This window comes from Pristiophorus japonicus, chromosome 26 (assembly GCF_044704955.1).
Source record: "Pristiophorus japonicus isolate sPriJap1 chromosome 26, sPriJap1.hap1, whole genome shotgun sequence".
In the NCBI taxonomy this organism is placed as follows: Eukaryota; Metazoa; Chordata; class Chondrichthyes; family Pristiophoridae; genus Pristiophorus; species Pristiophorus japonicus.
Genome location: NC_092002.1, coordinates 22,382,649 through 22,407,100, shown reverse-complemented (window position 1 = coordinate 22,407,100; position 24,452 = coordinate 22,382,649). Strand labels below are relative to the sequence as shown.

At 47.2% G+C, this 24,452-nt stretch overlaps 1 protein-coding gene across 1 annotated transcript in view; it reads left to right on the top strand.

The window, feature by feature from the left end:
* timm50 (translocase of inner mitochondrial membrane 50 homolog (S. cerevisiae)) overlaps positions 1-24,452 on the top strand; it is a 187,680-nt gene that overhangs the window by 18,246 nt on the left and 144,982 nt on the right. The window contains exon 2 of the mRNA XM_070867627.1: positions 18,013-18,044. Coding sequence (XP_070723728.1) covers positions 18,013-18,044 — 32 coding nt within the window. The remainder of the gene's footprint in view (positions 1-18,012; positions 18,045-24,452) is intronic.

Below are 24,452 nucleotides of genomic sequence, written 5' to 3'. Positions count from 1 at the left end.
TTATATTGCGTCATTAATGTAGAAAAAACATCTGATGGCGATTCACTGATCAGAAGAAGCAAATGGGCGCAGGATCAAAGGAGATGTAGGGGGTGACCAAAAGCTTAGTCTGTGCCAGGGAGGGGTCATACAGGAGAAGGGGGGTGGTGGAGAGGCTGATGGATTTAGGGAGGGGATTCCAGAGCATGGGGCCTGGAAATCTGAGGGTATGACCCCCCCCCCCCCTCACTGAAGGGCAGTCCCTCGGAATCGAGGAAGACTTGCTTCCATTCCCAAAGTGAGTTCTCTGGTGGCTGAACAGTCCAATACAAGAGCCACAGACCCTGTCACATACCATTTGCCTTCTTCACCGCCTGCTATTCCTGCATGCCTACTTTCAATGAATGATGTACCATGACATCCAGGTCTCGTTGCACCTCCCCTTTTCCTAATCTGCCGCCATTCAGATAATATTCTGCCTTCCTGTTTTTGCCACCAAAGTGGATAACCTCACATTTATTCACATTATACTGCATCTGCCATGCATTTGCCCACTCACCTAACCTGTCCAAGTCACCCTGCAGCCTCTTGGCATCCTCCTCACAGCTCTGACGCCACCCAGCTTAGTGTCATCTGCAAACTTGGAGATATTACACTCAATTCCTTTGTCTAAATTATTAATATATATTGTAAATAGCTGGGGTCCCAGCACTGAGCCCTGCGGCACTCCACTAGTCACTGCCTGCCATTCTGAAAAGGACCCGTTTATCCCGATTCTCTGCTTCCTGTCTGCCAACCAGTTCTCTATCCACGTCAGTACATTACCCCCAATACCATGTGCTTTAATTTTGCACACCAATCTCTTGTGTGGGACCTTGCCAAAAGCCTTTTGAAAGTCCAAATATAAAAGACTTGGATTTATATAGCGCCTTTCACGACCTCCGGACGTCCCAAAGTGTCTCACAGCCAGTGAAGTTCTTTTTGGAGTGTAGCCACTGTTATATAGGAAATATGGCAGCCGATTTGCGCACAGCACGCTTCCACAAACAACCGTGTGAAAATGATCAGATAATTTTTTTGTTATGTTGATTGAGGGATAATATTGGCCAGGATACCGGGGGTAACTGCCCTGCTCTTTGAAATAGTGCCATGGGATCTTTTAGAGCAGACAAGACTTCGGTTTAACATCTTATCCAAAAAGACGACACCTCTGACAGTGCAGCGCTCCCTCAGTACTGCACTGGGAGTGTCAGTCTGGATTTTTGTGCTCAAGTTCCTGGAGTGGGGCTTGAACCCACAACCTTCTGACTCAGAGGCGAGAGTGCTGCCCACTGAGCCATGGCTGACAAATTGGGGCGCAATAAAAGAACAGTCTTGTGGTGGGGGGGTAGGGGTTTCTATTTGTTCAGAGTCGCCAATAATAAACCACTGGATTCCAGCACAGTGCTTTGTAAAGGCTTCACACTTCCCTTAAGCATGAACTAAAGTAGTTGCAGGTACTTCACCATTTCGGTGGGTTGTGAACGGAACTGGAGCTGGATTCCCGCGGTCACCTGCAGCCTGACCCTGTTTGCAAGCGACGTGTGCTGCAGGGCCATGCATGACAGACTCGTCGTGTTGCAGACGGAGATAGCCCTGCTTTCCTTTCTTAAACAACCCTTTTATTTATTAAAATATAAAAGCTGATGTGTACACAATGTCCACTGGGTGGCAGCACAGGCCTTGTGTTTGAAGCCGTTGGCTTGCACCAACGCAGGATCATTCCGATGTTGAAACCGCTGCCAGATTTGCGGTCAGCCTCCCCTCTGTGGTCTGCTGAGCGATCAGCCGCTCGAGCAAGTACCTTGGGCTCTCGTTCATCCCTGCCATGTCTAAATTTGAAAGGATTTGCTGTCAGTCGCTGGCAGATGGAAACTGGCCATAGACACGAGGCCAAGATTGAACCAGAAGTGTGAGCCACGCGCTGATGTACTGTGTGAGCCTTGTGTTTAATTTCTGAAGCGGAACAGCACGTTTTCACTGCTTGCGGCTCTCAACGCCACTGCGAGCAAAGTCTTTTCACGGTTTTCAGTTATGTCTCGACCTGTCTCTTTAGTGTCAATTGCTGAAAGATACTGTACGTTGCAAGACCTTGAATGCCAATCGACCAAACTGACACTAAACCCACTCGTCTCAACACTGGGGCATCACTTAGCAAATTAGCGACTCAAACATTAAGCTTTCGAGTCCGAACACAATTTAAGAACTGCTGCACGAAGTTTATTATGTATTATATGTAAAACAAACTCAAATCAGTGTCATGTATAAGATTGCTTTGAAGGTGCTGCATATAGAAAGAAAGACTTGTATTTATATAGCGCCTTTCACGACCACTGGACGTCCCAAAGCGCTTTACAGCCAATGAAGTACTTTTGGAGTGCAGTCACTGCTGTAATGTGGGAAACGCAGCAGCCAATTTGCGCACAGCAAGCTCCCACAAACAGCATTGTGTAAATGACCAGGTATTCTGTTTTAGTGATTGAGGGATAAATATTGGCCAGGACACCGGGCATAACTCCCCTGCTCTTCTTCGAAACAGTGCCATGGGATATTTTACATCTCACCTGAAAGACGGCACCTCTGGCAGTGCAGCACTCCCTCAGCACTGCACTGGGGTATCAGTCTAGATTTTGTGCTCAAGTCTCTGGAGTGGGACTTGAACCCACAACCTTCTGACTCCGAGAGAGTGAGAGGCGAGAGTGCTACTGAGCCACTCCTGGATAGTCAGTGTGATTATCAGACATCTCACTTCTAGGTTCCGAGGATGTCATACACTGTGGTGAAGTACGACTGGCCCAAAAACCTCAGCTGGATCCAGTGACGAGATTACTCGCTGGTCAGCTTCAATTTCTCCAGTTCTTTCATTTCTTCACAGCTCTCTTAATTTTGTCAGTGAATGGCATATGCTACGCGGCTGTGTGATGGGATCCTTGGTTAATAAACTAGCACAGGTGTACCTGTTCCCTGTGCTGCTTCCATTGCGTCCTCCAACTGGCAGTGATGTTGACTTGGGTGCAACACATTCCGAGCCACAGGCTTCCACAAAGAAACAAATGGAATCATGAAATACGTGACGCGCGGACAGAAAAAGACCATCAAGTCTGCCGCAATCCGACGTGTTGCCACTACGCAACAGCTGCCCGCCCCCCCCCCCGCTCCCCCAGTAACCCACCCCCCCAACCAATATCCAAGCCTCCCCCGCTCCCCCAGTAACCCAGCCCTTGCACCCTCCCCCAACCCCCCCCCCCCCCCAGTAACCCAGCCCCCCCCCCTCCCAGTAGCCCAACCCCCTCTCCCCACCAGTAACCCAGTCCTTGCACAACCCCCCCCCCCCCCCAGCATTCCCCTCCATTTAATAAAAACACTTGGCCAATTCAGGGGAGAAATCAATACTGGGAAATTTCCGACCCCATCGGCAAAACAGTTCCTGGATATAACAGTGACCATGAGTTACATCATCCCCCCCCCCCTTTTGTATGTAGCAATATCCGTTTCCTCCAGGAACTTGTCCAGTTCCCCATTGAAGGATTTCAGTGACTCTTCAGTCACCGCCTGAGCCTGTAACTCATTCAAGGTCAGTGCCCTCTGGGGAAAGCACCCAGTCTGACAGAACGTGTACACCTGTCACCTCAGTCTCACTCACTTACCAAGTTAGACTCATCTGTCCACAGGTACCCAGTCTAGTCCCTTCAATAGTTGGAATATTTCAAGTCTCCTTAAAATCTATGCTTTTCTCGAGTTTAAGAGATCCAGCTCTCTCAGCCTATCACCACAATTAAGGATCTTTACAGGAGGTATTAATGTAGTGACCTTTAAACTTTTTCCAGGGCCGATATATCTCCTCCCGTGTGAATGGCCCAGAACTGGACACAGTATTCTAGATGGGGCGTAACTAAGGTCCTGTACATCAGGGTGCTTGTTCTGTATTGGAACATCCTAGCAATACGTCCTCGTACTCTCATTCGATATCGTTATCGCCTCTCGCCATTGGTCAGGGACTTTTAAGAGACTTAAATTCAGAGCTCAGGATGGTGGGCACATCCTTGCATTAGCCCCACCCATATACACTACTCTACATTTGTCTGCATTATACGGGCATCTGCTAAATGCGGGCTCATCGCATTGAGATCAGTTTGCAATCTTTTTCTCTCCTCAACGGTTCTGATGCCAGCGCAGATTGTGTCATTCGGCAACTTGCGGACAGACCCCGTGAGGCCATGATGTAGACAGTGGAGTAACGAGCCCAATGCTGAACCCTGTGGGTCATCGCTTTTACAGCCCCTCTGGAGCTGCTACCATTAATGACAATCCCCGATCTGAGAATGCAACATGTTTCCCATCCAACCCCAGGGTCTGCCCTCCAGTCCCACAGGACTCTGAGGGTTACATTGATCAAAGGCAAGTTCTGCCCATTTACTGGCTCAAAGACCGCGAAGATCCTGCCGGTACTATCTTCAAGTAAACTACGCTGTGTCAGCTGTGGCTCTGGGTAGCACACTCGCCTTGGAGTGCCACTCCAGGAACTTGAGTACAAAAATCTAAGCTGACACTCCAGTGCAGTGCTGAGGGAGTGCTGCACTATCTTTAAGTTGAGACGTTAAACCGAGGCCCCGTCTGCTCCCTCAGGTGGATGTAAAAGATCCCGTGGCACTATTTCGAAGAAGAGCAGGGGAGTTATCCCCTGGCATTCTGGCCAATATTTATCCCTCAATCAACATAACAAAAACATTATCTGGTCATTATCACATTGCTGTTTGTGGGAGCTTGCTGTGCGCAAGTTGGCTGCTGCGTTTCCCATGTTACAACAGTGACTACACTTCAAAAGAACTTAATTGGCTGTAAAGCGCTTTGAGACGTCCGGTGGTTGTGAAAGGCGCTATATAAATGCAGGTCTTTTATGTGTGACACCTTGTCAAAAAAGCTTTTTGAAAGTTCAGTTATATGCTGTCTGCAGGACTTTCTTCGTCCATCAGACTAGTAACCTCACAAAATTCACCCAACTTGATCAGACATGATCGAATCAGGAGTTGACCCCTTGAGCCTGTTCTGCCATTTAGTGAGATCATAGCTGATCCGAATCTTAACTCCTATCTACCCGCCTTGGTTCTGTCAATACCCTTGCCTAACAAGGATAATACTTTTTTTCAAGAAGCCATGTTCTTTCTGCTTAATAACCCCATCTGTCAAAATGATCCCAAGAACACTGCTAAAAGCTCTGGAATTTCTGTGCCAATGTAAATGGAATTGGGCTTATTCAGACACAGCTTTTCAGATTCTGCTCTCCCAGCCTCCATGTCTGCGAGGAGGGAAATCTAGATGATAACATTGTTTGTCTGTTTGCCAACAGATTCCTGTATTTATGCAATGTACCTGTTGGTAACTAATAATTAATGCAATAATAACACACTCTTCCTTGTGGGTGACTCTCACTGAGTGTTCAGGGTGGGGCATTCCCCAGGAGAGTGTTTGTATACGAAGGAAGCCTCCTACACACAACTGCTTGGAATCAACTGGCACAAATCAATGGCCCTGATTATAGGAAATGACATTCCTTGTATATAGTCTGTGCCCGCTGACCTACATTGGCTCCCGGTTAAGCAACGCCTCAATTTAAAAATTCTCATCCTTGTTTTCAAATCCCTCCATGGCCTCACCCCTCCCTATCTCTGTAATCTCTTGGTCTTGATTAACCCTTGCCACTGGACCAAGACCTAGCTCTGTCAAGCCCGTGTGGTGGCTGGTGTGCAACGGTCACCCCACGTTAAAAAATTCCACGCACCGGCATCTTCAACATGTAGTTTGGGACCTGGAATATTAGGTCCTTCATCAAAACACCTGGGAACTCATCCGTTTTTGGCGTGGAAGCAAGTCATCCTCGATACGAGGGACAAGGGACTGCCTATGATGATGATGGATAAATGTAGAGTCATCAGCAAGGCATGCTCTCTGACATTCGTTTACCAGTGCGCTGCCAGTCCTTCCTGGGCCTGCTGGAAGGCTAATAAAATGGAGCCTGCAACAGCATATGGGACCCAAGTAAATCGGGTGTTAGTTGAAGACGTGGTGTTTGCTGTATGTTGATTTTTAATATCCATGGATGGCGAATTCCATGGCTACGGCAAAAGTGCCAAAACCTATACTGCAGAACCTACCGGCAAACCTGTGAACTCATTGAACTCATCCCTTTTTGACATGAAAGCAAGTCATCCTCGATTCCAGAGACTGCCTACGAAGAAGAAAGAATCTCCTCCAGCCTCACAACCCTTTGAGATGTCTGCTCTCCTCTAATTCTGGCCTCTTGGGCATCCCTGATTTCAATCGCTCCACCATTGGTGGCCATGCCTTCTGTTGCCTAAGCTCTTGAACTCCCTCCCTAAACCTCTCTCCCACTCCATTTCACTCTCTTATCCTTGAAGACACTCCTTAAAACTTACCTCCTTTTGACCAAGCTTTTGGTCACCTATCCTACTATCTCCTTATGTGGCTCGATGTCACATTTTGTTTTATAAAGCTCCTGTGAAGCGCCTTGAGATGTTTTGCTATGTTCAGGGCGCTATATAAGTGCAAATGTTGTATTCTAGACAAGCCAACTGATTTTCTGGGGGAAATGGATGCAATTGTGGACTGCAATCACCAGAGCCCCATCTAATACAAACCAAATTGTGATAAGATACAGATCAGCCATGATCTCATTGGTTTATTCAGTCACCTTAAACCGAGGCCCCGAAGATATTTTTTGTGTGTTAGAGATGTAGGTTTTGTTTAGGTTCAGCTGACATTCAAAACCATTCTGACAATCTAGCGTTAACTAATCAAAGAATAACATTTAGTACAGATTAATAACCGTCCCGATGTTTTGGGGTAAAACATTAGCCATTGTGGGACTAAACCTTGGTTTCTACTGTGTCAGCAGATCTCATTAGGCGTGGCGTATGTGCGAACACGGGACTCCGAGCGACTTGGCCGTGGAGGGCAGAAAGCCCGCAGAATTCTGGTCGCCACACGGCTGGAAAGATGTGATTGCATTGGAGGGGGTGCGGAGGAGATTTGTGGGGATGTTGCCTGCACTGGAGAATTGTAGCTGTTGGGCCCGGGGGTTGGTGGGGATTGGATGGGCTGGGTTTGTTTTCTTTGGAGCGGAGGGGGCTGAGGTGTGTCGAATTGTGGGTGGAGTGGTTAGGAAGGACCCGTTTCCCTTAGCAGGAGGCTTGGGGGGGATCAACAGCCAGGGGACATAGATTTAAAGTAATTGGTAGGAGGATTGAGGAGAAATTCTTTTGCCCAGAGGGTTATGGGGGTCTGGAACTCACTGCCTGAAAGGGTGGTAGAGACAGAAACCCTCACCACATTTAAAAAGTACTTGGATGTGCACTTGAAGTGCCGTAACCTACAGGGCTACGGACCAAGAGCTGGAAAGTGGGATTAGGCTGGATAGCTCTCGTCGGCCGGCATGGACACGATGGGCTGAAATGGCCTCCTTCCGTGCTGCAAACTTCCATGCTTCTATGATTGTAATTGTGCAGCGATCTGTGTTGGAAAGTGTGGACATTGGGCGAAGGCAGGAGAGATGTAGCTTTTTTTCCCCCATTTGGGTAGCCTGCCAATACTCATCACCTCAGCTAAAAGCATGAGGAAGGGCCATTTATGAGGGATGCCTGACGCTGTGGGTCTGTACCTTGGGATGAGTCCATACCTTCAGGAAATGGAGATGGTGAATTCCTTCTTCACCTCCAAACAAGTTCAAATTGCTCATGAATCTCGGTCTATGATCGAAACCACCCATATAGCTGCCTCCTATCCGAGCCCCCACAATCTCTGTCTCTCATCCACTCGAGCTCTGAGGTTTGATTTGCCATCTCCCAGCTCATCTTGCCTGAGCTCTAACTCTCGCTCCCTCCGTTCCCTCTGCAGTGAACTGCTGATTACCTAATTCCCTTTCCTGAATCCATATTGGCCAACGTGGCCAGTGCTCTCTCTGACACCACTCACCTCGCTTTCAAAACCGTCAGTATCAACCTCCTCCTCAAAGATCTCCCTTGACAGATTGGTCCTCTCCAACTGCAGCCCCATTTTCAAACTCTCTTTCGCGTCCTTGAACAAGTCTCCAGCCTTGCCCTCATCCCCTGAAACTCCCTCTTCAAATCCATCGTGTCCAGCTTCTGTCCTTCCTGCAGTGCCGAACAACCCTATCCGGAGTCGCGAGTGACATTCTCTGCTACTGTGACGCTTCAACCTTCCTCATCCTACTCTGCCTTTCCACAGTCGACCATGTCCTTCTCCTCCAACACTTGTCCCTTGTTATCCAGTTTAGTGGGACTGCCCTTGAATGGTTCCATTTCTACTTCTCATCTTCTCGCTGTATCTCTTCACCTTTTGGAAAATCTCAAAACGCATCTTTTAAACCGAGTTTTCATTCACCTCCTTCCTGGCTTGATGCCCTTTCCTTATGCGTATTTGTGAAGCATCCTGTGACATTTCGCTACATTAAGTATGCTACTTAAATGCAAGTTGTTAGTTTAAATTAGCTGCCAGGATCCCGAGATCCCTTGCCTCCTTTTCTTCCTGTGATGTCTTCCGCTGGCATGGGATAGACGTCCGTGCATGGCGATATCATTCAGCTCTACTTCTCCACCACCTCGCTCGACCTCTCCACTGCCTGTGTTGTTAGACTGTTTGTCTGACATCGAGTCTTGGATCAGTCCCTGTTCCTTCTCATTGAAGCTCCCGCCACAAACTCTCTTCCTTTGCCACTGATGTCATTCACCTCCCTGACCCATCTCTTAACTGAGCCAGACCCTTTGCAGTTGTGATACCCGGTTCAACCCTGAGCTAAGATTTAAACCCCACTTTCTACATCATTCTCACCAAGTCCACCTCCACCTCTGCAATGTTCCCTACCTCCACCCTTACCTCGAACCCTTCGTATGTGCCTTTGTTGCTTCCTGACTCACGGCTCCAATACTCTCCTTGCTGATCTTCCATTCCCCACACCTTTCCAAAATTGTGCAGCTTGTATCCTGGACCAGATTGCCTTGCTCACCCTCACTGACTCCCTGTCCCAGAACACATGAAATTCAGAATCCTTGTCTTTGTCTATAAATCCCTCCATAGCCCACACTTTCTCTGCAGTCTCCTCTTGTGCCTTGTGTCCTTTCCAGGAAATGTAATTGCTTTGTTTCTGCCTGTTAATGCGTCGCACCCTCAATTTGCCCGAGTCCTTCTCGGGGACTCCCTCGCTAAACCTTTCTACCCCTCTCGCTGTATCTCTTCACCATTTAAAAAATCTCAAAACGCATCTTTTTAATCGAGTTTTCAATCACCTTCTTCCTGGCTTGATGCCCTTTCCTTATGCGTATTTGTGAAGCATCCTGCGACATTTCGTTATGTTAAACTTGCTACTTCAATGCAAGTTAGTTAAAAAATTTTAAATCATTGTGGAAAGAAGAGATATATATTATATTAAAGTATACATATTTTATATATATATATATAGGAGAATGTAATTTGTGTCAGAAGACTGAGTGAGCAGGTACGGTTTCTAAAAGTAACTCCATCTTAGTTCTGACTGCTTGTAAATAGATTTATCCTTGCGAGCTGCCAAAGTAGCATTGTATCTTGCTGCCGCAGTAAGTATCCTAATCCTTAGTCTGTCCGCTTCTCCACCAGCAAGTCGTGAATTTGTGGATTTCTTGACCTTTCCCAATCGCAGAGCAAACAGTTTGTGTTTCATCTAAATGAGTTTGGGGACAGATCTGCCAAAGGCTTGCTGCCATGTGTTACTGTGTGAGTGCCAGCAGTTTAAGCTAACAGAAGTATTAGCACCCCTGCATGTGGCTCTCTGTCTGCTCCCCTGCTGCTGCCCTGCGGTCCCATCTGCTTCACCAGCTAACTTAATTGGTTCCTTTTGTTTTACATTTTTGTTGAGAAATAAAACTCCTTCCCTATCATTAACCCCTTTGAGAACGGCTGTAACATTTTTTTTCTCCAAAGCTATAACACGTGCAATTATTGCCAGGAAGGTAAACACTGAGCCGCAGGAGAGCTCTAATTGTTCACTGAGTTTCCCCAAAAAGGGAAAAATGAAAGTTTTCATCGATTTAAAATCTTTGCACGCTGTATAAATCTCTTATTTCTCGTGTATTATCATTTCTGTCCCCGCAATGCAGTACATTTATTCAAAATTATTAGCTATGAGGACAGATTGGATAGGCTGGGGTTGTTTTCTTTGGAACAGAGGTGGCTGAGGGGAGACCTTATTGAGGTGTACAAAATTATGAGGGGCCTGGATAGAGTGACTAGGACAGAACTATTTCCTTTAGCAGAAGGGTCAACAACATAGATTTAAAGTAATTGGTAGAAAGTTTAGAGGGGATCTGAGGGGAAATTCCTTCACCCAGAGGGTGGTGGGGGTCTAACTCACGGCCTGAAAGGGTGGTAAAGGCAGAAACCCTCACCACATTTAAAAAGTACTTGGATGTGCGCTTGAAGTGCCGTAACCTACAGGGCTACAGACCAAGAGCTGGAAAGTGAGATTAGGCTGGGTAGCTCTTTCTCAGCCGGCGCGGACACGATGGGCCGAAATGGCCGCCTTCCGTGCTGTAAACTTCTATAATTTTAAAAGTTAGGCGTGCGGTGGCAAGATTTACATTTCATCATTTAGTCTTGAAGCTTTTAAAACCCCTGCATGGTGCTGCCTTAAAACTATCTCCTGATTTACCTTGTCTTAAAATACTTGCATTTATACAGCACCGTATCATATTGAAATATCTTGGCGTTGTCACGCAGCCGTCTTGCCTTCGTCTCTCTGATGCCGTCAGCGTGGGTCCTGTTCATTCCTTCAGCTCGCTTGAAATTTAAGAACAGATATATATACCCCATAGTTGAATTTTCTCCCCTTTTCTCTTGGGTTGTTAAAGCTGGACAACCTCCCCGCTAATGAGCACGTTGCATCAGAACAGTCACACGTGCCAAGACCCAGGTGAGGGAGAGAATCATTTCTGGGCCATTTCCAAAGCATGTACAGTCTTGTTACTATAAACTGGTGGGTGAAGTTTTTTTTCGAAAATGTCTATTGCTAGTTTGCCAAATGTGTGTTCATCTTTGTCACCTTTGTCAAAATGTGTCAATGTTTGTAAAATTTTCTTAATAATAATTGTCACAATGTACGCAGCAGTGTGCTGTTAGAATGTTGCACTTTTAATTAACTTTAGCGGACAGAGAAAGGGAACTTTGCCTGGGGATCACAAAGTCCACTGGACAGAAGAGGAGGAAGCAGTTGGATCTTGTGCCCCAGCTTTATTGATCTTGGCCCTTCGCCTAATTCTCTCAATTTAAGAATAAAAGATACTCGTCGCAAGGTATCAAAAACTAGGTGAAAGGTCCAACTCGATCGTGCAGGTCCGTGCCAAGGGTGGAAACAGTCAGAGAGAAGATAAAGCCAAAGGAGAAGTAGTAACTATGTGATGCAGAACTTGGGTTCATTAAGGTGATGACAGCAGTGAGACAAAGGGGATTAGATAAAGGAGAGTAAGTGACTGAGTGATTACCAATTTAGGATATTGGAACGTCATTGTAGGACTTGGATTTAAATAGCCGGTAGGTTCTGCAGTATAGGTTTTGGCACTTTTGCCGTAGCCATGGAATTCACCAACCATGGATATTAAAAATCAACATAAAGCAAACACCACGTCTTCAACTAACACCCGATTTACTTGGGTCCCATATGGTGTTGCAGGCTCCATTTTATTAGCCCTCCAGCAGGCCCAGAAAGGACTGGCAGCGCACTGGTAAACGAACATTAGAGAGTGTGCCTTGCTGATGACTCTACATTTATCCATCATCTTAGGCAGTCCCTTGTCCCTCGTATCGAGGATGACTTGCTTCCACGCCGAAAACGGATGAGTTTACAGGTGTTTCGATGAAGGACCTAATATTCTGGATCCCGAACTACATCTTGAAGGGTGGAAGATGCCTGTGCGTGGATTTTTTTAACGTGGGGTGGCCGTTGCACACCAGCCACCACACGGGCTTAACAGAGCTAGGTCTTGGTCCAGTAGCAAGGATTAACCAAGACGACTGGAGACCTGCTCTGCTGCACGGACCTAGTGCACACACATATCGCAGTGTGGGCTGGGCCCGTGCTGCCCCTGTGCCCTCGCCTCTTCTGGGCCCCGAATTGGCGCCTCTCTTGGGCCCCGATCACGTCCCTCTACGAACTCTTCATTTATCCAGTTAGCAACTGACAGCATGTCAGCTTCAGTGGCGATAAGAGCTCGTCACTGGGCCTGGGTTAGGGCAGGGAAAATTGGCCAGTGCTCCTGACCCTGGAAGCTATCAAACCGATCCCTGCGAGAATGTGTGTGCGTGTGTGTCGGCCCGGTTCAGGGCAGGAAGGGGATGCACCAGTGTGAATGTTGGCTAGAAAAGAAATCAGAGTGGAGCATTGTTGGGTTGGTGGGCTCCACTGAGTGGGGACTCTACTCCCTGATGGGAGTGAGGGCCAGTGAAAGGTGACATGACCCAAGAAATTCTACTGTATTTACCCAAATATACAGCACACTAAGTGCAAAACAATTGTTTTAAGTTTGGGGTATGCGGGTTACTGGTTATCCTTTTTCCCCCATGGCTGTAAATCTCCTCCCCACCCCCAACCCAATCCACGGGCACTGAGGCCAATTGTGCTCATTCCCTGGCTCAGTAATGGGAAACTGAACTTCAGATCTTGCTGGCCTCTTTGGCTCAGTTACTCAATCAGCTGAGTCTTTTATGAATATTCTTAAATGTAAATGTCATGTTTTGATATTCAGGTGCTTGTACAAAAAACAATTGCACCTCAACATTTTTATATAAAGACTTGCATTTATATAGCGCCTTTCACGACTTCCGGACGCCCCAAAGTGCCTCACAGCCAGTGAAGTCCTTTTTGAAGTGTAGTCACTTGTTATATAGGAAAGTGGCAGCCAATTTGCACACAGCAAGCTCCCACATACAACCGTGGCCAGATGACCAGATAATCTTTATTTTTGTTATGTTGATTGAGGGATAAATATTAGCCAGGACACCGGGGATAACTCCCCTGCTCTTATTCGGAATAGTGCCGTAGGATCTTTTAGAGCAGACAAGACCTCGGTTTAACATCTCATCCGAAAGGCGGCACCTTCGACAGTGCAGCGCTCCCTCAGCACTGCACTGGGAGTGTCAGCATGGTTTTTTGTGCTCAAGTCTCTGGAGTGGGACTTGAACCCACAACCTTCTGACTCAGAGGCGAGAGTGCTGCCCACTGAGCCACGGGTTGACACGTAAAATGAATAATGAAGTTGTCATGGATTTGGTAGTGCAACATTCGGGATATCGAGCTGGTGTACCATGGAGTGCTGGCACAAAGACTCTCTCTCTCTACAGCGAGTTCTTGATCCTCGCCAAGTGGCAAGGGGAGGTGTGGCACATCCATATGAAACCGAGTGGGGAAAGGCCAGAGGATGCAGCTACCCACATACTGTCTCGTAAGCAGTGCGATAGTGGCACTGACAGTGTTCTGGGCCCAGCTTCCCTGTGTGCTGCTTGACCTGTTGAATCTTGTGTGAGGTGAGGGTGCTAATGGGGATATTAAAAGAGGGAGCATAATTTTGAGGGTAAACATAGAATCATAGAAAATAGGTGCAGCAGTAGGCCATTCGGTCTATCAAGCCTGCACCACCATTCACTAAGATCATGGCTGATCATGCAACCTCAGTACCCCTTTCCTGCTTTCTCTCCATACCCCTTGATCCCTTTGGCCGTAAGGGCCACATCTAACTCCCTTTTGAATATATTTAACGAACTGGCCTCAACAACTCTCTGTGGTAGAGAATTCCACAGGTTCACAATTCTCTGAGTGAAGAAGTTTCTCCTCATCTCGGTCCTAAATGGCTTACTCCTTACCCCTGGTTCTGGACTTCCCCAACATCGGGAACATTCTTCCTGCCTCTAACCTGTCCAAACCTGTCAGAATTTTGTATGTTTCTATGAGATCCCCTCTCATTCTTCTAAACTCCAGTGGATACAGGCCCAGTTGATCCAGTCTCCCCTCATATGTCAGTCCTGCCGTCCCGGGAATCAATCTGGTGAACCTTCGCTGCACTCCCTCTTTTTATGCTCGGCGTGGTGTTGCAATTGACCCTGAGCTGGGATGTCCGACATGTCGCATGCACGCGCTACCCTTATGACAGCCGCGATGCATGGCCATGCTGGCTCTTCCTCCAAACGTTGGTGTGTGATGTTTCTACGCCTTGCACTTTCTGATGATCACCCGCACATGATGTGCCGTCGAAGGTGTGGCCGCATAGTCTGCACGCGGCCACTCACCTCTGATATCCGCTGGAACTTGGGAGCTCAGCCACAGCAACCCTTGAGACCAGAGGCAGAAACTCGAGTCCCTTATCTTTCTATTCTCTCCCTGCCTCCTGTTTCTGTCAATTGTCTCCTCTCCGTTTTCTCCTGATGGCATCTGCTCCTCATAGGATTACAGTTCCAAGGGTGATGAGTGCCCTTCCAGATCGCAGCCAAGTGGCCATTATTCATGTATGAGCTGCGACAATGATAATCAGTGGATTATTTATCTGTAAGGGAAGAGCCCCTGTCCTCGCCGGCCTCCACGCACGAACCTCCCGCAGGAGTCACGGGATAAGAATCAGGCGGGAAAAACCCTGCGCATTTTCTTCATCATAACCCCGAATATTTTTTTTTTAAACTTGAGATAAGCCAACTTGGCACAGAGCAGGGATTTAAAATAATTTTTTAAATGGTCGGGGTGATCTATTGTTGAATTGATTTGGGGAACAACAACCCTGCCAGTTGAGTTCCCCTGACTGAGTTGTTCTGCAGACTGCCCAGTTTGTTTTGCTTAACACTTTTCTATATAGAAAAAAAACACTTGTGTTTTGGCAGCATCATCAGGAAAGCTGTGCGGTGATTATTTTTGTCACTTAGACACGTGTCTTGCACTTGCTACTTTGCAGTAAAAACGTGTCGTGTAAACATTGCTTTTCAGTAAAAGCGCTGAGCCAATTAATCTCCGCAGTGAAAGGCAACACGGATACCTCCCAGTCCTGACATCAGGGCCATTCTGCAATGCTGCTTTTTCCCTCCCCTTCTCTCTCCAAGGCGCTGATTCACGCTGGGCAGCGGTTCTGCGACACCAGCTACCCTGCCCAAGTGGCGGCTGAGACAGCAAGTGCCGGCAGGTTGTTCTGAGGTTGGAAGGCCTTGCAGCAGGACCCGATCCTGACCGGATGTGTCCCCTTGTCCCCCCGGTGGCAGCCGTGGCTCAGTGGGCAGCACACCCTCGCCTCTGAGTCAGAAGATTGTGGGTTCAAGTCCCACTCCAGGGACTTGAGCACAAAAATCTAGGCTGACACTTCAGTGCAGTGCTGTGGGAGGGGCGCACTGTGGGAGGGGCGCACTGTGGGAGGGGCAGTACTGAGGGAGTGCTGCACTGTGGGAGGGGCAGTACTGAGGGAGCGCCGCACTGTGGGAGGGGCAGAACTGAGGGGGCGCCGCACTGTGGGAGGGGCAGTACTGAGGGGGCGGCGCACTGTCAGAGAGGCAGTACTGAGGGAGTGCTGCACTGTGGGAGGGGCAATACTGAGGGGGTGGCGCACTGTCAGAGGGGCAGTACTGAGGGGGCGGCGCACTGTCAGAGGGGCAGTACTGAGGGAGCGCCGCACTGTGGGAGGGGCAATACTGAGGGAGTGCCGCACTGTCGGAGGGGCAGTACTGAGGGAGCGCCGCACTGTGGGAGGGGCAATACTGAGGGAGCGCCGCACTGTCGGAGGGGCAGTACTGAGGGGGCGGCGCACTGTCAGAGGGGCAGTACTGAGGGGGGGCAGTACTGAGGGAGTGCTGCACTGTGGGACGTGCCGTCTTTCGGATGAGATGTTAAACCGAGGCCCCATCTGCTCTTAGTTGGACGTAAAAGATCCCATGGCACTATTTTCAAGACGAGCAGAGGAGTTAACTCCAGTCTCTGGCTAATATTTATCCTTCAATTAACATCACCGAATCAGGTTATCTGGTCATTATCACATTGCTGTTTGCTGAGCGCAAATATGCTGCTGCGTTTCCTACATTGCAACAGTGACTACACTCCAAAATTGCTCATTTGGCTGTAAAGCGCTTTGGGACGTCCGGTGATCGTGAAAGGCGCTATAGAAATGAAAGTCTTTCTTTCCATACGTACATGCTTGTGCACTCTGTCCAATAGCAGTCACTGGATAGCAAGTGGGAGCAGAACTCTGCTATTTTCCCCCCCACAGCCCAACAGCATGAGCGTAAGTGCAGTGTCCCCACCGCTCTACCCTGCCTGCTCGCTGCCACCTCGCACTGGGGAATCAAACAGCGGGAACTTCCTCGTTTGCATGGGAATGTGTTGGGGAGTGTGTGTGGGTGCCTTTACTTAATGGGGGCAGTTTAAAACCTTTTCAAAAATTTAAGAAAAGTTGAGAGCAAGTTGACTTGAACAGTTGTGAATCGAGAATATGGCAAGGATTGCTGTTGGTGATGCTCGCTGTGACTAAAGGCATCCACTCTTTACAGTACCAGTAACATAGAAAATAGATGCAGGAGTAGGCCATTCGGCCCTTCGAGCCTGCACTACCATGCAATATGATCATGGCTGATCATGCAACTTCAGTACCCCTTTCCTGCTTTCTCTCCATACCCTTTGATCCCTTTAGCAGTAAGGGCCACATCTAACTCCCTTTTGACTATAATGAACTGACCTCAACAACTTTCTGTGGTAGAGAATTCCACGGGTTCACAATTCTCTGGGTGAAGAAGTTTTTCCACATCTCGGTCCTAAATGACGTACCCCTTATCAATAGACTGTGACCCCTGATTTTGGACTTCCCCAACATCGGGAACATTCTTCCTGCATCTAACCTGTCCAATCCCGTCAGAATTTTATATGTTTCTATGAGATCCCCTCTCATTCTTCTAAATTCCAGTGAATATAAGCCTAGTCGACCCAGTCTTTCTTCATATGTCAGTCCTGCCATCCCGGGAATCAGTCTGGTGAACCTTCGCTGCACTCCCTCAATAGCAAGAATGTCTTTCCTCAGATTAGGAGACCAAAACTGAACACAATATTCAAGGTGTGGCCTCACCAAGTCCCTGTATAACTGCAGTAAGACCTCCCTGCTCCTATACTCAAATCCTCTCGCTATGAAGGCCAACATGCCATTTGCCTTCTTCACCGCCTGCTGTACCTGCATGCCAACTTTCAATGACTGATGTACCATGACACCCAGGTCTCGTTGCACCTCCCCTTTTCCTAATCTGTCACCATTCAGATAATATTCTGCCTTCCTGTTTTTGCCACCAAAGTGGATAACCTCACATTTATCCACAGTATAGTGCATCTGCCATGAATTTGCCCACTCACCTAACCTGTCCAAGTCACCCTGCAGCCTTTTAGCATCCTCCTCACAGCTCTCACTGCCACCCAGATTAGTGTCATTTGCAAACTTGGAGATATTACATTTAATTCCTTCGTCTAAATCATGAATGTATATTGTAAATAGCTGGGGGCCCAGCACTGAACCTTGCGGTACCTCACTAGTCACTGCCTGCCATTCTGCAAAGGACCCGTTTATTCCCACTCTTTGCTTCCTGTCTGCCAACCAGTTCTCTAATCACGTCAATAAATTACCCCCCGTACCATGTGCTTTAATTTTGCACACTAATCAGTATGACAAGGGGATACAAGATCTGAATACAAGACACAATTGTTCCCAACAAAACGAGCACGATCCATGGATCTTTTTGCATGAAGAGCACGGGTCATGCTGAATTTAAATTTTGCTGATGCGTATCCAGTCAACCCCCGATTAATTGTAGAAAACATCTCCTCACTCTAAACTTACATTGTGTTTTTAAAATATCTAATTGTTGCTTACCATTGTCAATTATTAATGCATTTTATTATTCTTCCTCCCCCCCCACGGACCCTTTCTGCAGGTAGTAATTCAATGGATGAAGCTGGAAACAAGGTAAGAAAGCTTTGATTCCTCTTGCCAACACTGGGTGAAGGGTCCACCGGGAATTCAGTACCATGGAGTACGCTGTCAGAAATTCAGAAGAGTTTTATGCCGCAGTAGCTGAGAACTGTCTGGCTGGAGAAAGAGCCATTTCAGTTTTCATGAGGAAGGCTGTGAGAACCAGGGCATTGTGAGCGATAATTAAAATCATTTTTGTTATCTTTCCTTCTGCCTTTTCTCCCCCGTCCCCTACCCTCCCCACAGGCACTTTCCTCCACATAGTCTCTTATCTGTGGCGATGCTTGAACAGATGCACACTTTGCTCTAATGCCAGTTCTTCTCCGAGTTAGCTTGACAGTAGCTGTAGGCTGGATTTATCTTGCATGCTGAGCTAAAACTTGTGGCTCTTGCAAAGTTGACTTTCTTATTCAACTGCGAGCGATGTTCCCCGCGGGTTTGTAGGGAGTCGTGCGGCCCCTTCAAACTGTCGCGCGTGTATTTTTCCCACTGAGGGGCCTGCATGGGACCTCGATATCCCGGCGCAGCTTAACAGGAGCATTGACTGAATTGTCTGTCCTGCCCCTCTCTCCCTTTAGTATGAAGCTTTTGGTCTCTGTACCGAAGGAAGGACGGACTTGCCTTAGAGGGGGTGCAACCAAGGCTCACGAGATTAATTGCTGGGATGTGAGGGTTGTCCTATGAGGTGAAATGGAGTAGATTGGGCCTATACTCTCGAGTTTAGAAGAATGAGAGGTGATGTGAACGAAAAGTATAAAACATTTTAGAGGGCTCGACAGGGTAGACGCTGAGAGGGGTCAATCTCAGGATAAAGGGGTCGGCCATTTAGAACTGAGATGAAGAGACATTTCTTCACTGGGAGGATTGTGACTCTTTGGAATTCTCTACCCCAGAGAGCTGTGGAATATACTCAGTGGTTGAGTATATTCAAGGCTGAGATCAATAGATTTGCTGACACTAAGGGAATAGAGGGATATGGGGATCGGGCGGGAAAGTGGAGTTGAGGTAGAAGATTAGCCATGATCATGAGTCGAGCCTATTCCTGCTATTTATGATGCTCTTCAGTTTGCTGCTATTGGTTTTGAGTTACCGGTTTACACAGTTTCCCTTAAAGAACAATACAAGTCAAATGAACTGAAAATATTTTCAATGTATATAGAAACATAGAAAATAGATGCAGGAGTAGGCCATTCGGCCCTTCGAGCCTGCACCACTATTCAGTATTATCATGACTGATCATAGTTCCCCCCTCTCTCATTTAGGGATGTGGGAGATGGAGTTAACATATGTTTGGTTTATTTTTAAACATCCTGGGGACCTACTATTTTGGAACACAAACCTTGCAGAGTTGTCATGTGAGGTAAACGATGCTCCCCCGCCCTCCCCCACTTTCTGGCCCCTCCACTGATATCCTTTTTTGGTCTCTGCAACCTTATGTTAGCTGTGGATCAGCTGGTACCGCACTTGCCTCTGAGTCTCAAGTTCCAGGGACTTGATCAGATCATTCAGGCTGACACTCCAGTGCACTACTGAGGGAGCGCTGCACTGTTTGAGATGCCATTTTTTGGATGAGACGTTAAACTGAGGGCCCTGTCTGCCAGTTCAGGTGGACGTAAAAGATCCCATGGCACTATTTGTAGAAGAACAGGGAAGTTATCCCCAGTGTCTTGGCCAATATTTATCCCTCAACCAACATCACTAAAAACAGATTATCTGGTCATTATCACATTGCTGTTTGTGGGAGCTTGCTGTGCGCAAATTGTCTGCCGCACTTCCCACATTACAACAGTGACTACACTCCCACAATACTTCATTGGCTGTAAAGTATTTTGGGAGGTCCTGAAATGTGCTACATTAAAAAAAGACTTTCATTTCTAAAGACCGGAGAGCTTGAGCACTGGCCAGAATGTGTTCTTCATACGCCACCGATTAATCTCCCTTGCCATTGCTCATGACTATTTGAAGGAGAGAAGTGTTTTATTTATCCCACTGATTATGCCACGATGAGTCCCTCCCTGTCCTCTCACTGATGGCCTCTTAACCTCGCATTGTACTGCCCTGTCTCCAATCTAAGCCACAGTCTCCTCCAGTGTTATCCACGAGCTGTCCGCTTGATTCTGTTACGCTCAATGCAGCCATCTAAATCACGAATTGAGGCTTTAACAAAAAAAGCAAAGATCCCATGGCACTATCTGAAGAAGAACAGCAGAGTTATACCTGTGTTCTCATCGATATCTATCCCTCAGCAAACATCACTTACAAACAGATGGTCTGGTCGTCACATTGCTTGTTTCAGAGCGTTGAGGCTTTTAACTTTGTCTCGGTGCTTGAATGGAGTTGTGACCGTCTTCTCCTCTTCAGTGATGGAACGCAGCAGGAAAACCGGAAGCACCCGGGGAGGGAGGGAGGGGTACCCCTCTTCCCCCTTGCCCCCCTAACCATGTACATCACTTTGCATAGAACCATTACAAGGTGGTGTCCCACTGAGCTTGTTGATGCACCTCCTGTATAGTTGCTGTTTTAGACCAGAATCCAGGAGCCAGATCATGCTTTACACGCTGATTCATTAATCTGGCTCCCTTATTGTCACGCAGACTCATTTATTTTTTCTTGTAGTCGAGCCTGCTGGTTGATGAGGAATCTTTGTGGTTTCCGAATTCTGAACTAAAACATTGCCAATTTAAAGGCAACTTTAATGGCTAATGTAGGCCATGCCTGATGAGGAAGGCAAATGAAATGTTGGCCTTTATTGCAAGGCGGATGGAGTATAAAAGTAAGGAAGTCCTGCTACAACTGTGAGACCACACCTGGAGTACTGCGTACAGTTTTGGTCTTCATATTTAAGGAAGGATATATTTGCATTGGAGGCAGTTCAGAGAAGGTTCACTAGGTTGCTTCCTGGGATGAGGGGGTTGACTTATGAAGAAAGGTTGAGCAGAGTGGGTCTATACTCATTGGAGTTTAGAATGAGAAGTGATATTCCGAGGGGGCTGACAGAGTAGATGCAGAGAGGATGTTTCCCCTCGTGGGAGAATCCAGAACTCGGGGGCATAGTCTCAGAATAAGGGGTCACCCATTTAAGATGGAGATGAGGAGGAATTTCTTCTCTGAGGGTCGTGTCTCTTTGGAATTCCCTGCCCCAGAGAGCTGCGGAGGCTGGGTCATTGAATATATTCAAGGCGGAGATGGACAGATTCTTGAACTATAGGGGAGGTCGAGGGTTATGGGGAACCGGCAGGAACGTGGAGTTGAGGCCATGATCAGATCAGCCATGACATTATTGAATGGCAGAGCAAGCTTGAGGGGCCATATGGCCGACGACTCTTATTTCTTGTGTTCTATGTTCTGATCATACTGTATTGTGACTTGACAAAGTAATGACTTGCATTCCCGTGCGTGGTATTGTACTGTAACTCCCAAGTGGGTACCACCTTGGAGTGATTAGAAGTTAAAATTATATCCGTTATCGGTTGTTAAATGCTGAACAGAATCAAAGGGTGCGTCCCTGGAATGCTTCTGATGTCTGTTATACTTTGCTGTCCTTTTAGTATAAAAGGCAGAAACAATTGCTGTGAACCTGACTGCATTTCAGTTTGTCCTTTTGAACAATGTCAAGTGTTCCCACCCTCTCTCCTGCTATATGAGCTGAAAAAGAATCCCAAGAGAATTCATCTGTCAGATATTCACATGTTGCAAATCTTTCCTGCTCGATGGTCAACTTCCATCTTTTGGGTTTGTGCACCGCTCTGCACTGCTGGCGACGCGTAGCGATCAGGGAGTCCTTTGTGAACTTGTTTCTCAGGATTTTGTTGCTGCTGGTGAGACCACTTTATTGCCCCTCCCTTGTTGCCCTGAGCAGCCGGTGATTTTGTTAATGCAGTTTTACAACTGAGTGATCGTTGGCCCACTTCAGAGGGCATCAAGAGACACCCACAAAGTGTGGGACTGGAGTCACGTGTAAGCCAGACCAGGTAGGAGATGGCAGCTTCCCGTCCCTCAAAGATTTAGTGAATTTGTTAGGTTTTTAAGGACAATCTGGCAGCTTTCATGGACTTTCTTTTCTGGTGCCAATGTTCGGCTCCATAGGTCAGCATTCAGGCAGGTCTCAGAAACCGTACACTCATGACAGGATCACAACAACTTGTATTTATATAGTGCCTATAACAACAGTAAAACAACCCAAGAAGCAGTAGCAGGACATTTGGATCAGCAACATTCGGTCAGGCAGAGTCAGCAGGGGATTTATTGAAGGGAAGTCATGTTTGAAAAATTTGCTGGAGTTCTTTGAGGATGTAACGAACAGGGTAGATAAAGGGGAACCAGTGGATGTGGTGTATTTGGACTTCCAGAAGGTATTTGACAAGGTGCCACATAAAAGGTTACTGCACAAGATAAAAGTTCACTGGGTTGGAGGTAATATATTAGCATGGATAGAGGATTGGCTAACTAACAGAAAACAGAGAGTCGGGATAAATGGTTCATTCTCTGGTTGGCAACCAGTAACTAGTGGGGTGCCGCAGGGATCAGTGTTGGGACCCTAACTATTGACAATCTATATTAACGACTTAGAAGAAGGGACTGAGTGTAACATAGCCAAGTTTGCTGGCCATACAAAGATGGGAGGAAAAGCAATGTGTGAGGAGGACACACAAATCTGCAAAAGGACATAGACAGGCTAAGTGAGTGGGCAAAAATTTGGCAGATGGAGTATAATGTTGGAAAGTGTGAGATCATGCACTTTGGCAGAAAAAAAATCAACGAGCAAATTATTATTTAAATGGAGAAAGATTGCAAAGTGCCGCAGTACAGCGGGACCTGGGGGTACTTGTGCATGAAAGACAAAAGGATAGTTTGCAGGTACAGCAAGTGATCAGGAAGGCCAATAGAATCTTGGCCTTTATTGCAAAGGGGATGGAGTATAAAAGCAGGGAAGTCTTGCTACGGTTATACAGGGTATTGATGAGGCCACACCTGGAATACTGCGTGCAGTTTTGGTTTCCATATTTACGAAAGGATATACTTGCTTTGGAGGAAGTTCAGAGAAGGTTCACTCGGTTGATTCCGGTGATGAGGGGGTTGACTTATGAGGAAAGGTTGAGTAGGTTGGGCCTCTACTCATTGGAGTTCAGAAGAATGAGAGGTGATCTTATCGAAATGTATGAGGAGGCTTGACAAGGTGGATGCAGAGAGGATGTTTCCACTAATAGGGGAGACTAGAACTAGAGGGCATAATCTTAGAATAAAGGGGCTGCCCATTTAAAACTGAGATGAGGAGGAATTTCTTCTCTGGAATTTGCTGCCTCAGAGAGCTGTGGAACCTGGGACATTGAATAAATTTAAGACAGAAATAGACAGTTTCTTGAGCGATAAGGGGTTATGGGGAGTGGGCAGGAAAGTGGAGCTGAGTCCATGATTGGACCATGGTCTTATTGAATGGCAGAGCAGGCTCGAGGGGCCGTATGGCCTGCTTCTGCTCCTATTTCTTATGTTCTTATTAAGGCACTTCACAGGAGCGTTATCAGACAAAAATTGTCACTGAGCCGCACAAGGAGCAAGTGGGACAAAAGCTTGGTCAAAGAGGGAGGTTTGAAGGAGCAGCTTAAAGGAGGAGAGAGGTGGAGTGGTTTAGGGAGGGAATTCCAAAGCTTGGGGCCTTGGGAGCTAAAGGCATGACCGCCAATGGTTGAGCGATTAAAATCAGGGTGCTCGAGGGCAGAATGTGAGGAATGCAGAGATCACAGTTCATATCTACATCTAGCATTAGAAGGTGACTGTTCTGGGAGTTGAACTCGTCCACCCAACAATATGAATCAATTGTAAATAGAATTTTTACTGTGGCAGCAGGAATCAAATTGACTTATTTTTAAGCATTATTTGCTCCCAGTTTTGACTTAAGTTCTGAGTGCAAATAACTTATTTTTAAAGAAATGATTCTAAAGCATTTGCCCACTTGCCCAACTCTTTTGAAGACAAAAGCAGAAACAGTTCACTGTGGGAACAGAGTCTGTCAAATAAAGTGATCATGAGTTGCTCTGAAGTCCATTCACAGGTTGTCGTTACACTGTTAAAGCATTGCCTTGTGCTAAACCTTCAGACTACGAGTTGCAGTGTCCTGACATTTAGCGACTTGTAAGTGTCTTTATCGGTCAGGCGAGATCAGATGTGTACTGAAAGAAGTGTGGCTCCTGGCACACTCCACGCAGCGCTGTGAAAAACGGCATCTTCCCTTTGAGTCTGGGATAATTATCAGCAGCGGGTTGTGAACAGACCTGGGAAACGCTCACAGTCCCTGTCTCATCTCACAGCTCACACAGCCTCTGAGCACACTCCCCATACATTTACTGCTTGACAGTCTTGGGCGAACTTGTCTACTCCTCTTGCCTCGAGTCTGCCACCTCGCTG